Source organism: Magnolia sinica, chromosome 7 (assembly GCF_029962835.1).
Source record: "Magnolia sinica isolate HGM2019 chromosome 7, MsV1, whole genome shotgun sequence".
Lineage (NCBI taxonomy): Eukaryota > Viridiplantae > Streptophyta > Magnoliopsida > Magnoliales > Magnoliaceae > Magnolia > Magnolia sinica.
Window position 1 is genome coordinate 87,380,972 of NC_080579.1, and position 16,357 is coordinate 87,397,328.

At 40.0% G+C, this 16,357-nt stretch overlaps 1 protein-coding gene across 1 annotated transcript; it reads left to right on the top strand.

The window, feature by feature from the left end:
* The first annotated feature begins 3,144 nt into the window (after positions 1 to 3,144).
* Positions 3,145 to 14,558, top strand: LOC131251622 (non-functional NADPH-dependent codeinone reductase 2-like). The gene is made up of 4 exons (XM_058252458.1): positions 3,145 to 3,466; positions 12,061 to 12,304; positions 13,349 to 13,528; positions 14,241 to 14,558. The coding sequence occupies exons 1-4, from the start codon at positions 3,156 to 3,158 to the stop codon at positions 14,463 to 14,465; spliced, it is 960 nt and encodes a 319-aa protein (XP_058108441.1). The 5' UTR covers positions 3,145 to 3,155; the 3' UTR covers positions 14,466 to 14,558.
* The last annotated feature ends 1,799 nt before the right edge of the window (positions 14,559 to 16,357 follow it).

Sequence of the window (16,357 nt, forward strand, 5' to 3'; positions counted from 1 at the left end):
AATTAATATTGGGTCATCTTGCTTGGATCAAAGGTAGACTCTACTTTTTAGAATAATATGATTGAATTGTGGTGTGTTAAATCATCTTAATAGGGATTTGGAGTATAGTTTCCAACGCGTTCAATTATTTGAAGGATTTGACCATACCATAAATTGTGAGTGAACCCTAACGTGTCTCATATCTGTATGATTAAAATTGATGAATTAATGGCTATGATTGTTTGGATTGATATGGTTATCATATTATATTGCTTATGTTAGCATAATCTTTGCCATATGATTTATGATATTAAACACACAAATCATTAATGTCCTAGAATTCATTGTTTCCTCTCAGAAAGTGATGTATCTATGAACTACATATATATATATATATATATATATATGCGTTAAAGTATAAACATTGAGCATGTATCCATTATGACTGCATGTACACCTTGTGCCTAGATTTCTAGAAAATCTCCCTGAATGATTACACCTAGTAGATTCGTTACCAAATGCCCACGATATTGAAAGGTTATTCACGAAGTAGATGTATAATTACCTATACCAACCTAGGTGCATGTCTCACAGGTATAGATTGCCTATACGTACCTACCTAGGTGGATGTCTCACATGTACAAATTACCCATACTTACCTACGGTGGATGTATGAAGGGTATCATTTTCTAGTTAACGGATATCCAACCTGAGAAAGTAGATGAACATCCCACTTAACATGCACCTCATGACATCTTTACATTCATACTCATACAACATACGCACTATTTCAGCTATATTGTGTTATTTTATATTGTTCTACATGTAATCACTCACTAGCATAGCCAGCTAACATTAAGGATCAACAACTGTATAAAGACAAATGATGCATGACAATCAAATCGGGTGCCGAGAAATGAGGCTGCGTTGGTTGGTGAAACTCAAGACTAATAGTCATATTTTGCGAAAGATGAATTCCCTGCATTTCACAATTGAACTAATTATACGATTGATTCTGGGAGATTTAGTTTTCATTTATATTAATTGTTGCTAGTTTGGTTTGAATTATATTTATAGTCATAATCTTGTTAGTCGAATGTTGATTATTTTAATTAAATAAAATTCTAAATTAGTGGGCTCATATTGGTTTTAATAGTTTATTTCATGAATGAAAATGTAATGGATGAAATGTAAATAACTAAAGTGAAAATAATTAAGTATAAATGTTAATACAAAAATTATCTGGAGTATTAGTAATTATGTCTCTTAGTCACCGTATAGATGGATAAATGTACGTATACTCAGTGTATGAACTGTGTACCATAACTCAGGTCCAAAGTTTCACACTTTATATGGAGAGTGCGGGGCATGACATCTGGATGGCTAATGACTCCCCCATGTGGAGGGGTCCGGGAGCCCCCACCATTTTTTAAATTGTTAAAAACTATCGGCGGATTCAGAGCATCCTCGGAAAGAACGGAATCAGAAATGTTACACAAGATTGCGAAATTCAACTCCATAATTTTGAAGGAAAAGGTTTGATACTCCGTCTAGTGCCACCCACCAAACGCAGGCACCAATCATCGTACACTTGAAAGAAATCCAATCTAATCCAAGCTGTTCATATAATAAGCTCCACATTTAAGGATCATTTCCTCAAAATTACACTAATTATTAGTTGTAACTGTCCGATAGACGGCCGAAAAATGGATGAATGGAGTTTTAAAAAAAACAGATAACAATCAAAATCCCAAAGTAAAAAAGGAAAAAAAAAATGATATTTAAGTTTCGTACAACCGAATTATTGAGAATTATTACTCATCAAAAAATGGACCATTTTTTGAACGGTTCAGATTGTCGTACATATATGTCGTGTATACAGTAATGGCGTGCATCTGTGTTAATTTTCCTACTCTACCAGTGCATCAAATAAATGTTGCAATAACTCGCGTCGCACCTTCAGTCAGATTCTCGCGGGCGTTAAAGCCATGCACCCTATCTCGTCGCACGCGCACAGCCTATTCTCGGACCGGAGTATTCTACAACACCTCTGTACACAGTGCGTGCAACATCTGTTTTATTTGAGGTTAAATATGATTTTTTTCGAAATCCACTCCGTCCATCAGTTTTGGAATCTAATTTTCACCGTACATAATGAAAATAAGGTGTAAAACAAATTTATGTGGAACATTCCAAGAGACAAATACAAAATCACGGTTAAAATCTCTAAATTGCGTGGTGTGGCGTACATGAGTTTTATATCATGATAATTTGTCATCCTTTTGGTTTTAGATTGATTAAAGGATTGGATGGTAAAAAATAATAAGATGGACCCAGAAATTTTCTATATTTTGCGTCCACATATCCAATGTTCCATGTATTATGGCCCATATGAATCTTGGATCGGTATTATTTTTGGCAATAGGCTTTAAACTGAGGTTTCAAAACTAATTTACGGATTGGATTTAAAAATAATTTCTGTGGGCCCACAGAAAACGGGTGATGCACGCTCTATCTAGTACATGTGTTGTAGAGGATTCATGTCCGTTATTTTCTCTCTTCTACTCCGGGCGGGATTCTTTGTGTGCTTGAGCCATTTCTTAAGTGGTGGGTGGGTAACACGTGGCTCACTTAATGCACGCGAATCTGGACCATCCAGACAGTGGGTCCGACGGTGGATGGTGTATAAGCAACAATTACATTGATAGATGATCATAACCATTTGATATCAGCCCTTTAGGTCAGACTGCTGAAATTCTCTTTATTTCACCGTTCATTTTATGGCCAACGATGGATTCTCATGGTCATCCCAGAAGACTAATTTTCGGGATATGCTCCATCCACGATAGGGCCCATTTTTTGGATGGTCCTGATCAGTCGTATACAATATCCTACGCTTTGCAGCGGATGGCTCACAACAATTGGTAAATGATATCCATCCAAATTCAACAGCCACTATCAAATGTTTTAAGATGGTCCAATCACCAATTCGAGATCTATTCTCCATCCATGATGGGCCCTGAAATTTGGACGGTTCAGAAAGACACACATGTACGCCACGTGTACGGTGAACGAGCTACTACAGTTTAAGAAATTGCATGCAAAGCACAGAGTATTCTAACTCTTTCCCTATATATATACGAGGGCCCATATCGCAAGTGGGTCTTCATTCAAACATGGGAGAGATTCCAACGGCTGTCCTGAGTTCTGGCCACACCATCCCATTGATTGGAATGGGGACCGCAACGTACCCTGTCCCACCTCAAGACCAGCTCATCTCCAACTTCATCAGTGCAATGGAGCTGGGGTACAGGCACTTCGATACAGCTGCGGTGTACTATACCGAGGAGGCCCTGGGACTGGCCATAGCAGAAGCTATCCGACGAGGAGTTGTAAAGAGCCGGGAAGAGCTCTTCATCACGTCCAAGCTGTGGTGTAACGAGGCCCACCATGATCGTGTCATCCCAGCCGTCAAGAAGACCCTCGAGTAATTATATCACACCCTTTGCTTATTGTGCTCGTTTCATCAGGTTTGCTAGAATACATCCCCACGTAAAGCACTAGGGTACGTCGAACCTCTAAAGGATAGAGGATCATTTTTCAATGATCCAGACCGTTTATATCACGATCCACACCTTGTATGGTGTAAATCCGAAGAATAATGACTTTAAATTCGAATACTTTAGCCGTTTGATCATTTCACTATCCTCCTTTGAATATGGACGGCATCCAGGAGGTTCGAATGATCAATCACTAGCAATTGGCTAGTGGCAGGGTCACTAGCCAAACCACGTCCTGGTAAACGGATCATATGCGGCAAGAGCGAGATCAAAGCCCTCCATCAGTAGGGTCCCACAGAGCAGATTCTTTGCTGGAATAAACAGGCCGGTCAGTGCATTAGATAGATCACGCATGAATGAAATAAATGGACCGTACGGATCATTTTCAACGTACGCGTGCGGCCTGAATGAATCAAGGGACGGCCTGATTTCTGGATAGGGCATGTTGATGCTGGGCCACCTCATGAATGTCCCCGATCTGTCACCTTCTACTTTGCACTTGCTCTAAATGCGACGCACCTACTAATGGTACTCGCGCGGGTGAGATTTTGAAAGGCTTTCATGCAAAAGTTTTGTGGAACACGTGTGCCAGATAAGGTCTATCGATCTGGTGAGGACGAATGTGCCACTCCTGAAACCAAAATCAGGTCCGTCCAATCATCAGGCTGGCAACGTATGGGGAAAATGGACGGTTTTAAAAGCAGTATAAGCTGGCCACATTCAATCGTCCACATGTGGGTGAGCTGATCGGGTGGTCTTATCTCACACGTGAGATTAGCACGTGTACACCCATGCGAGGATCCTTCTCAATCCTACTCGCGCATCTCGTTCTCGTTTATCGTTGCCTTAATAGCAAGGGCCCCGGATTCTGATCCTAAGTCCTACAGGTCAGTACTCGGGACATAGCTACGCCCTTTATCCGAGAAAAGGGTACGGACGAATATCCAACGGCTGATATTTATTAGTTGCTACAATGCAATAGTTACACTACAACTGAAAATACCTGCTGCCACTAAATGCTGCGGCTAAAAAATAAAATGGAGAGAGATGATACGGTAGAGCCATCTGTCCAAGTCACACGTGGCAGGGATATATATCGATCGGGTCTGTCCATCTAGATGGATCAATCATGGATATGGATCGCCCTTGGTACCACCTCCGTGTTATTTTTCCAAAGAAAGAGCCATGTGGGTGATACTTCCATTAGATCTATCCCTTCCATCAGGTAAACCACCTCATTTTAACCATTGAAACAGAAAATCATGGTCATCAAAATCTCAGGTGGGCCACAACATAGGAAGAAGATATGATGGAACGTCTACCGTCAGTTTTATGTAGGACCCACCGTGCTGTTTATACACCATGAAAGATTTATCCCAAGAAAATCAGTGTTCCAAAACTCAGGTGGGCCACAGCACATAGATTTAGAGGTTTTAGGCATAATTTTATGGGTTGGCCCACATGATTGTTGAATCCGCCTTATTTTTTTAGATCAAGGTGTGGTGTACCTGATGAACGGCGAATATTTCACACACGTTTAAGTCATTCACCATGCGTTAGTGGAGAATTTTGTGGATTCTACATCCGTGGTGGGGCCCAACGATGAGCGTTAGAGATTACCGCACCACTGCATTTATACATGTGGTGCGTTCCGGCGGTACCTGTACCGTCATTTGTGGGGCCCACCTGGTTTATGTTTCAAATCCAACCCGTCCATCGGATGCGTCCCCTCGTGGCGTTATAGACTCCTGATGCGTGAATAGTTACCTGATGGCGACCATTTCCTATACGTGGCTCCATTTTAGCATGATCCAGACCGTGCAGATGGCAGATAACCGAATTTTTCTTTTCTAAAATTGAAAGATCCTAGACATCCAATATCTGTATTTCTTTCTTGACCGTTGATTTACTGTCTGCTAACGTCTATTTCTCCGCCACGATCTAAGCGCTAGGAAAAAAATAATTTTCTACATCCGTGGTGGGGCCCAACGTTGGACGTTCAGGATTACTCAGTTGTAACGTTATGATGCGTCAGTACTCTATAATAAAAGAACCTGAATTATGGGATACGCGACCCGAGGCTTTACACGCGTTTTAAGAAGTTTCCCGTCCCGAACAGCCGTGTAGCATTTACCATCAGCAATCAAGCACGCGTGGGCACGTGCGGCTTATACGGGCGTGTGATTGCATGTGGCGTGTGAGCGTGTCGGCTAACTTACATCTCGGTTTTGGGACGCAGTTTGGCGGGTGATGGAACATCAGCCAGCTAGGTGGTATCAAAGCTCTGTGGGCCCCACCATGATGTATGTGTTTTGTCCACGCCGTCTATTCATTTTTCCAGCTCATTTTAGGGCATGAGCCCAAAAATAAAGAAAATCAAAAGCTCAAATGGACCACACCACTGAAAACAGTGGGGATAAACCTTCTTACGGCCCACAGTGATGTTTATTTGTCATCCAACCTGTTTATAAGGTCACACTGGACTGGATGAACTGCAGAGCACAAATATCAGCTTGATCCAAAACTCCTGTGGCCTTAAGAAGTTTTCAACACTAGCCGTTCAATCCCCATTGTTTTCTGTGGTGGTCCACTTGAGATTTTGATCTGCCTCATTTTTAGGCCCATGCTCTAAAATGAGCTTGAAAAATGAATGGAAGAAGTGGATTAAGCACATGCATGATAATGCAGCCCACGGAGCTTTGACCTAGCTAGTTAGCTTGGTGTTTTGATCACCAGCTAAACCATGTCCGAATTCAACAACTAAATATCCATAATCAGCTTTACAACAATCTACGACCCATCTAGACTGGTCCCTAATGTGAGCAGTTTAGTTTTGTTTACATATATTAGACGTGTAATAGCATTAACACCGAGCCAACCAAGTCTCGAGCTTGGCATAGCCTGGCTCGTTTTAGTCAGCAACTCAAACCAAATTCGAGTTCAACATTAACTTAATATATGTGCATAAAATACAATTCATTATGTACATAAAAATAAAAACTAAAGATAACTTACAAATGAAAAAGTGAAAATATTACGAATCTACAATGTTTATAGTATCAACTTTATATCTTTCATAAAAGAAGTACATTCTTAGCATATAACTATAGACGTGCCCATGATAATTACCTCTAGCATCCGAACCGAATCCACTACTTCGTTACCGATTGATCGTTAAATACGTTTTTTTTTTTTTAATAGAAGTTTCATTTGCCGAGCTCGAACCACTATCTAAATCTTCATATAAGTACTCGTTCACCTCTCCTAAATCAGCATATGAAGAGAGTTTTCCACCATTGTCTTGTATGATTTGATCTAGATTTTTTTAACTTTCTTTATGAGCAAATTTATACGGAGTACCTAATACCCTAAAAAATGCACTAAAATTGAAGAAAAACTTACATGCTTTTTGACTCTTTTTTTTCTTTTTGCTCATGCGTAATCCTGCTTCAGCATCATGCTGTCTTGAAAGATATTGTAGATGTCTAGAAACTTTTTTCATATTACTTTTAAAGGTGAGTTATAATTGTTTTTCTTCTGATGCTAATAATCTAACTTTCTCATTTTTCTCTTTCCTAATACTCTGACTCTCTACTCTTCACGTATCAGAACTTTCATTCATTAAAACTCTTGTGGAAGGTTTGGATTGAGTGAAATATTTTTTATTTGAATTTAAAAGGGCATGGAAAAAAAAAAGGGGGGGGGGGTCATACTTAATTTGGAGCTTTAGGATATAGTTTTGTATCTCCTTCTCGACATACTAGGTGTAACCTAAACCGATTAGGTCATTTATAATCTTCATTTTTCCAGACCTTAGAGAGTGGACTAGAGAACCGTAGTCTCAAATATTGATTGGTGAGTTAGATGACAACATATCTACACTCTATGTTTTTTAAAAATTAGTATTTTAGTATAGTTAGAAATCAAACAAAAATTAGAAATAAACAACTTATTGTAAAAGCGAAACAAAAAACTACAATATTATAAACAAAAGCAATAATGAAATATATTATGATGAAAGCATAATATGAAAATGTGTGTATTACAAGGATATCATAAAGATTGGTGAGTGTTGGAGTCCATCGGTCGGACCGAACACAAATTCGGTCACTTTGTTGTTATTCACAGTGCAATACATTCAAGTACACAAGCAATATATTCAAGTAATACATTCAAGTATACAGTACACCACATTCAACATATTAACAATAATTTATGACCTCTTTCAAGTTGGTGTTGTTGCAAACGTAGTCTCGTCTTGAGACTCGATCTCTTCCTTATTCTCATCCTCAATATCAAAACTACTACCTCCCCAAACAGGACACAACCAATCTTATGTATAAATTAATGTTTCAATTGTTTTTGAGAAATGTAAGCTTTAATGGTTACCCGCGGCCCTACTCATGTACTAAAAGCAAATTCTGATGTCGCTGTTGAAATTGAAATTGATAATATGTCCCATACCATCACCGATAGTGTAGGGTATTTTGATTCACCGACTATCATCTTTCACCATCCAAAAACATTAAATTTGAGTGCAAGCATTTTACAATTGACTTTTTGAGATACAAGTCTATATCTAATTTCTTTGTTTGATCGTTTACTTTTTCTTATGCTAAGTAAGACATGTATTCATCAAGTACATTATCATCGCTTGTAAAAATAATTAGAGCTATAATTTTTTTTTATCAACTGATGTGGTTACGAATAAAGTAGAAACATATGAAGTATATGATTCTTCAATTGCATCGCAAACCTTGGAGGTTTCAGTTATCACCATTTCAATAGAATAAATCTTCATAAAAATAAATCTAACCAAACTCATCTTGCACCGAGGATCAAGAACAAACCAAAAGGCCGTTAAGAAATTACGTTCATTATAATACTTATCGAATTTCATTTACATACCAATTGTCATCAATTGTAGAAAATATAGACCCTCACTAGCACTTTTTTAAAGCCTTCTTAATGTTCTAAAGAGATGAAATAAATAGATTTGTGGTAAGATATTTATTTCCAGAAAAAATATTCGTGCAGTCATAAAAACTTTCAAAAACTTGTGAACTTGTTTTGATTTACTCCAATCATCTTCAATAAGTAACCAAGCATATGTTTTATCACACGTCGCATATTCAGGAAATGCAAGCTCCAATTCTATAGTCGAATTTAATATTTTAAAAGTCAAATTCCAACGTGCGCATACATTTAACTTCAGCATTTATTGAGATTTCACATTCAAACATTGAATTATATCACTAAATATACTCAATCTTAAAGGCAACCCCATTATGTATCTTACACTCTCTTATATTCTCTATAGTGTAGTCAATTGTTTTCATCTCCTCTTGTACAATGAAGTTTTAGTATGTGGGCATAAGAGCTAATTCGAATATTTTTTCCTCAAAATATAAATTTCCAATTGCCTTGAACTAGTTACGTAAAAAGAAAATTACATTGTGGGGCATTATCTAAAGTTATTTAAGAGATTTTCTTTTTACTATCCCACTCAGTAAATGTTGGAAAAATGTCTTGGAAATATCGAAAAATAAAATTAATTATTTTCTTTCACCGAGCTGAATCACATAAAATATACGTTATCCTTAAAGCGTGATTCACCCCCTTATCAAATTGCTGATGGTTTACAGGCGAATTGCTTCCATGATAAGATAAGCTTGTTTGGATTCTAAGTTCAGCAATCACGAAGGGTCCACCTAGGAACAATTTCAGTGCAGCAGATCTTCTATCAGAATCAAAATGAAGATGTATTAACAATATTCTAAAATGGAGATGCAATCCTTAGGATCTTATGGATGATGAGAGATGTGAGTTTAAGATGATTAAATTTGGACCGAAATGGTCCAGTTTATATAGGCACCAGGGAGTGGACCATTGCTAAGTGGCCATCAATGGATTAGAATGTTTGAAAAATGTTTCTAACCATTGATCATTAATTTCAACCGTTTATGGTTGTCGGATCGAAAGATCTGACTGTTGGATCATCATGGCCCATCCATTTTCAGACCAGTATGACTTTTAAGGCAGTTAGCCATTTTTCATAAATGGTTGATCGTTTCGGATTAATAATTTGACCGTTCTCAGTCACCTATAAAGCCTTAGTTCATTTCAGACCTATCGCACCTAGGCTCATATTAGACCACTCGCACCATCTCGCAATGGTTCGCATAAGCTCACGAGAGAGTGACCCCTCTGCAACACGTGCAAAGTGCGCCGACTAGCGCCACTGCAGCGACACTGCCCACGCCCGAGCCCGAGTACGTGCGTGCGTCACAATCTCTAAAGCTCCAAGTAAAAATACTACACAAACATCCTCATATAAATCACGATTTTCTTCTTTTCGTTTCTGATGTGGGACAAAAGCACACATCGCACTTTTCGATTTGAAATTCTCAAAAATCGTTTTAGCGTCAAAATCCCGAAATTTTGAATATTTCATTTTTTTTCAAAAATTTTGAATATTTGATTTATTTATTTTTTCAAAAAACCACAAATCTCAACAGTATGAAATAAGAAATTTATTATAGATGTAATTTGAAATAACTAAACCATTATGAGAAGAAAGGTGATGGAAGTTTAATATTGCCTTAAAAAGTTTTTAATTTTTATCAACTTAGTATATAGTTAATGAAATGTATAACTTCTTTTGATTAAACGCCGTCCACAAATCAGAAGTCAAAATTATTCTGGAGACTGATGCCAAAATTACTTTTATTTTTATCTTTTTGTTTACGTATATCTTCATACACTCTCTCTTCACAGTGACACAACTTAAAGATTAAGAAATTTATTACATCCTATGAAAACTTTAGTCTCTTTTATCCTAAAGAATTTTTCTTCAGCGATTACTAATCCTACATACTAATTTTTTAGCTTTTCTTTTTCAAACTTATAAGTGGAAAGTATACATTAAGAGTCATCTCATTCATACTTGTTAAATGACAATAACTGTTAGCATAAAATCAGGATTCTTAATCTCTTTAAATAATTTTGCCTATGTTTATTTAAATTGGTTGGGTCTTTGATCTACCTCCTTTTTAGGCTCATGCTATAAAATAATTTGTCAAAATAAATAAATGGCATGGATATAACATATATATTATAAAGAACCCCTGACTGGACCATTCATCTCAAGCTAGGTCCTACTAGGGGTGTTACCCAATCTGTGTTGCATCCACTTTGAAAGCTGATTTTAGAGCATGATTCCGAAAATGAAACAGATAGATCGTACCTTAGGAAAAAGTAAAGATCGAATCCCCACCATTAAAAGCTTCATGGGTCAATGGAATGCTTATTTGCCATCCAACTTATTGATAATGTCACAACTAGCTGGATGAAGAGACCACACAAGTATCAGCTTCATCCAAAACTTTTGTAGCCCATTAGAAGTTTTTAATGGTCAATTAACATTGTTTCCTGTATTATGGTCCACTTGAGATTTGGATCTATTTCATTTTTAGGATCATATGCTAAAATGAGTTTTGAAAACGGATGGACAGCATGGATACAAGGCACGTAAATCACAGCGGCCCCCACGGTCAGGGATCCCACCCACCTTGGTGGAGATCCTCAATACATATACATGTGAGGCCAGTGGCCAATTCACCCCCTATCTTATAGTTTAAATACCAAACATTGCCCTGATTGAATCATCTTGACAGTCTAATAAATGGAAGTTTTCTCATGGACAAGATCCTTTGCTTACTTTTGTCTTTTAGGTTTCATTTGTATGCCACAAATGAACGACCAGGAGTAGGGTCTTGTGATTTCTCAATAATACACAAATTGCTGTAGAAAATACAAAACGAACGGTTTGGATCTCATCCAGTGTGCATATACGGTTCATACACATTGACAGACCTACTCCAGTCGAAAACGGATTATTACCATGTAAAATACCCTTTTCTACGGGGGAAGTTATTTGCTACTCCAGTAGAATATAACGGTTCATACACATTCACCCAGAGATTGGCCACGTGGCTAACACTAAACAATTAAACCGTCCAACTCATAGAACCCACTGTAGATAGGCCGTAACCCCAAAATCAGATCGATTAAACATGTCTAACCTCTGATAATTCGGACCATCTTAGACGTCCACCAATCAGTCAGTTAAGACATCAGATCAGTGTAGTTTTTGGTTCTTGCACCATCTAAGGTATGAATCATAATCTGAACGGCTCGATTTGAGTTCCTGTGGAGCAGGGTCACCAATCAAGGCCATCCATCTAGCTGCCCCTACTACCAATGCCATATTGTTCAAAATACCAAGATCGGACAATCCTAGCCGTTACAAAAATTCACACTAGTCAGATAGCCATCGATCCCAGATTTTTGAACTGTTTTCCTAACCACATGTTTCTAATCATCAAGAGTCATCTAATCAATGGCTAGGATCACCTAACGTGTGAACTGTCAAATTGGGCTGGGCTTGGGCTAATGTGGGCCCATCAAGAATCTCAACGGTGAGGATAACCTTAGAATGTTTGGTTTTTTCTTGTTGCAGGAATCTTGGATTGGAGTATCTGGACCTCTATCTCATACACTGGCCCCTGAGCTTGAAGCCAGGAGAACTTACATTCCAATTCAAGAAAGAAGACCTTCTGGCCATGGATTTCAAGTCTGTCTGGGAAGCCATGGAAGAGTGCCAAAAGCTCGGGTTGACGAAGTCGATCGGAGTGAGTAATTTCTCCTGCAAGAAGCTCTCGGACCTGATCGCCGTCGCCAGTATACCTCCAGCTGTTAATCAGGTATCATGATCAGATGCCCGAACAAGCTTCTTTTGCTGGGCCCAACCCTCATTTTCTAATTGTCGGTGAGGTGGGCCCATCGAATGATCCAAACTGAGCTTTTTCGATGGGCCCAACAAATTTTGTGGGGCCCAGATTTTGTAATTGTCAGTAAGGGGCCGTATTTGTAGATGGGAGATGACCCATAAGTCTCTACGGTCGGATTATCCTGACCGTCCACCTAGGCCCATGCCAGATATGTACCATTGGTTATGACGGCTAGGATCATCCGAAAGGGGAGCTATCCTGCAGAGTCGACGTGATGGATGACCTAGACCAATGATCTAAAGCCTATGTTTATTTAAATTCTTGGGCCCATCCTGCAGTTGCTTACATTTGTTCCACGGGGACTGGGGATTGCCTCTGACCTCTGCAGGAAGTTCCAGCCGTCAGATGGTGGGGGCCACCGTGATGTTTGAGAGAAATCCAACCCGTCCATTAGTTGTTCCAGTTCATTTTAGGTAATGAGGCAAAAAAATGAGGGGATCCAAACTAAAGTCGGCCACACGACAAGAAAAAGTGAGAAGGGAAATGCCTACCGTTGAAACCTTCTCAGGGTCCACCTTTCTTATGCCATTCAAACCGTTCATAAGGTCATTTCCACTGGGATGAGGTGAAGACACAAGAATATTAACCTGATAAAAAACTTCTGTAGCCCCGCGAATGTTTCAACGATGGCCGTTCAATCCCAACTGTTTCTTGTATGTCGTGTGTCACACTTGAGTTTTGTATCCATCTCATTTTAGCCTCATGTCTTAACATGAGCTGGCAAAATGGAAGGACCGGATGGATATCTAAGATCACGGTGGGGCCCACCTAGCTTCGGGGTCTCAGGCAGTCTGTGTCCGTTCATTGGCTTGTGCTACTGGAATTTGGGCCCATGTGTGTGAAAAGGGTGAGGGCCACATCAGATTAACGGCTTTGATTACCGAAAGGTGGGCCCTACGGTCCTCGTGGTGATGATTATTGTAAAGTTGACGGTGATGATGATGGTATTGTTTTTAGGTGGAGATGCATGCCACATGGCAGCAGCAGAAGCTTAGGGAGTTTTGCAAGGAGAATGGAATCCATGTAACTGCATGGAGCCCACTGGGTGCGAATGGGGCCACCTGGGGAACGCTGGCGATCATGGAAAGTCCGGTCCTTAAAGAAATTGCCGACGCTAAAGGCAAGACCGTCGCTCAGGTACGCACTCTCACCTAACGTGTGTTGCCATTACATGTCAGGAGGGTTTTGCATAAGACATGCCAATATGATACGCTTGTGCAAGATCAGGCCATCCATCAGGTGGGATTTTCCTTTGAATGGCCGAACATAACAGGTAGGCAGCACGTCTGCGCGTGTGGACCCACGTAATGGATGGCTGGATTTCAAGGAATATACTCCACTTCTATGGTAGTTTTGACTCCTCCAATCTGCCACTGATGTTCAGCTATCCATACCATCCAAATTGTGAGTCCCACTGTGGATGGAGCGTATCTCTAAATTCATACTGATCAAGCAATCGTAACCATCCAATTGATGGCTATCAATGGATGCCTTAAACGTAAAATAGTGAGTGGTCCAAATTTAAAGGGAAAAATCAGATGCTTAAGATTATCTAATCAGTTCGATTTTTAGGCTACCGTCCATCCACTGTTGGGTTAGCAATTTGGACAGTCTGGATTACCATACAAATTATGCCAAGTGTATGGTTGAAAAGTCGCCGCCATATTTTAAATGGAGAATAACTAAAACAAGAGTCGAGGCCACAAGCATATGCCGAATTGGCTGTGTGCGCCCCACCAAATGAACATCCAGACTTGCCACACGTGTGCCCTTTTGGCACTTATGATGGCCTACTGCCCATTTCACACAAGTACCATCAGCTCATGCATAGATAGATACATTGTTGCAGGTTGCTCTGAGGTGGTTACATGAACAGGGGGTGAGCGTGGTGGTGAAGAGCTTCAACAAGGAGAGGATGAAGAAGAACATACAGATCTTTGATTGGGAACTAACCAAGGACGAGAGGGACCAGATTAGCCGGGTCCCACAACGTCGGGGATTTTCAGGGGAATTGTTTCTTTCTCCAAGTGGGCCTTTCAAATCAGTAGAAGAACTTTGGGATGGAGAGGTATAGAAACAAATATCAAATACAAATAAAGATACGGACTCCAGCTTAGAAATGCTATGAAAGGAATTAAAATTTTAAATATTGAATCTTCTAGCTTCATACTTTTGCACCAATCATTCGGCGATTTGAATCCTTGCATCCAAACGGCAGGCCCCACCATGAAGATTGCTCATCTCTAAATTCAGACCACACCTGCATGCTGGGTCAGACTGATAGATTGATTTAAGGCTGCAGACCGTCTGCTGAGCGGACCGGCCTGGTTTTTGTGTCAGGTGATCTATCGTTTGCATGAAAGCGTGGTTCTTTGACTCGGCGTGACTCGTTCTATTCAAGTTGTGACTCGCACAAACCTGACTCAGTTGAGTTGGAGGTTAATCAGAGGGTTGACTCATGGTAACGACGGCTACCGGTCCTAACCAAGTCCGAGTTGACTCGGACGAGTCGGCAATCCATGCATGAAACACATGCGGCCTGAAAAGATAGGCCTGCTATGACAAGGATCAGAGGTTGTATGTACCCATGGCTCGGCGTTTAGGTTCGTACAAGTTGGTCACATGATTCAGCAATCCAAACACTTTCAATTGGCGTGTGCACCAAAAATCCTAACCTTTCAATTGCGGGCCCAGAAATAGACGTCTAAGAAAGATTACATCGATTACATTCAACCAAAATATTCAATGGATAGGATGCTTCTATTGTAGGCAATTTTTGGTGCTGGACCATCCACGGTGAGGCCCCCACTAGGCCGCATCTAGCGATAAGACAATGCTATCTAGGACGTTTAGCTCGACCCAGTCTAGATTCATGCGGCCCACCAAGAAAATAACCTGGCCCATTTCTCAGGAAAATCCACTCATTAGATGTGTTCAAGCATACATCGATTGGCCACCATTGGAATTTTCTTTCAAAACCTTCAATCTTTTACAACATGGGGGGCCCACTTGATGAGTTTACCAGCCTTATCTTTTAAGCAAAAGGAACCACCTGCTGCACGTACCAGACAAGACCGTGGCTTTCAATTATTAAAAAGCTCCTTTGTATGCAATGCCCTATAGGGTCCCACATTAACATCAGACCCGTCCACCAGCTTAACACCTCCAGTGGTTGGATCAATGGTTCAAGAATCATGCACAGCAGATGATCCTGGCCATCAATTGATCGATATGGGCGGTTGAAAGAATCCATTTGACACAATTTGACAGTTGGGAAAACCCATCAAGCATGATTTTTTTAATGGGGCCCACCCATGTGCATCACCCAGCAGATCAACCATCACTAAAGCGAAAAGAAAACATTGGTGGGATGGTGCATACCGGACAACATGTAACTCAAGGTTCCAGAACTCCACCCTCTATGATCAGAAACGTTCATGCAGAGGGCCCACCTTCAATGGTGGCCCAAGTTGCAATAATCAACCACATTTCGCAATCCAGCGGGCTCCCAGCTGATTACGAACAATCAGATAAAACTAAAATGGAGGAACTGTTCACATGCCAAGATGCAGATATCCGGCTATTACTTCGAGGTAAGGACCGCTGTCCGATCAGCGGATTTTCTAAAATTGGCCATTCAAATATGTGCTAATAGCTCCAATCATTGAGACTAGGCCCACATCATGTGGACCATCCAAAACATTTCTACCATTTCATTGGCAGTAATTCCCAGATGATGGGAAAAAGGAAAGGATTTTTTACTGCAAAATTCTTCAGGAATTCTGATTTTATAAAACAATGCCTTGATTTATAAAAGATCACCAGAATGTTCTCTTTGGTGGGTGAAGTTTCTAAAGTGTCATGTCTAGAATTTTTCTCAAGGGGTACAGCAAAGCATTGTGGGGCCCACATGGTGTGATTATGACATCCAACCCACCCAACAGATGCATCCCACCATTATATGCA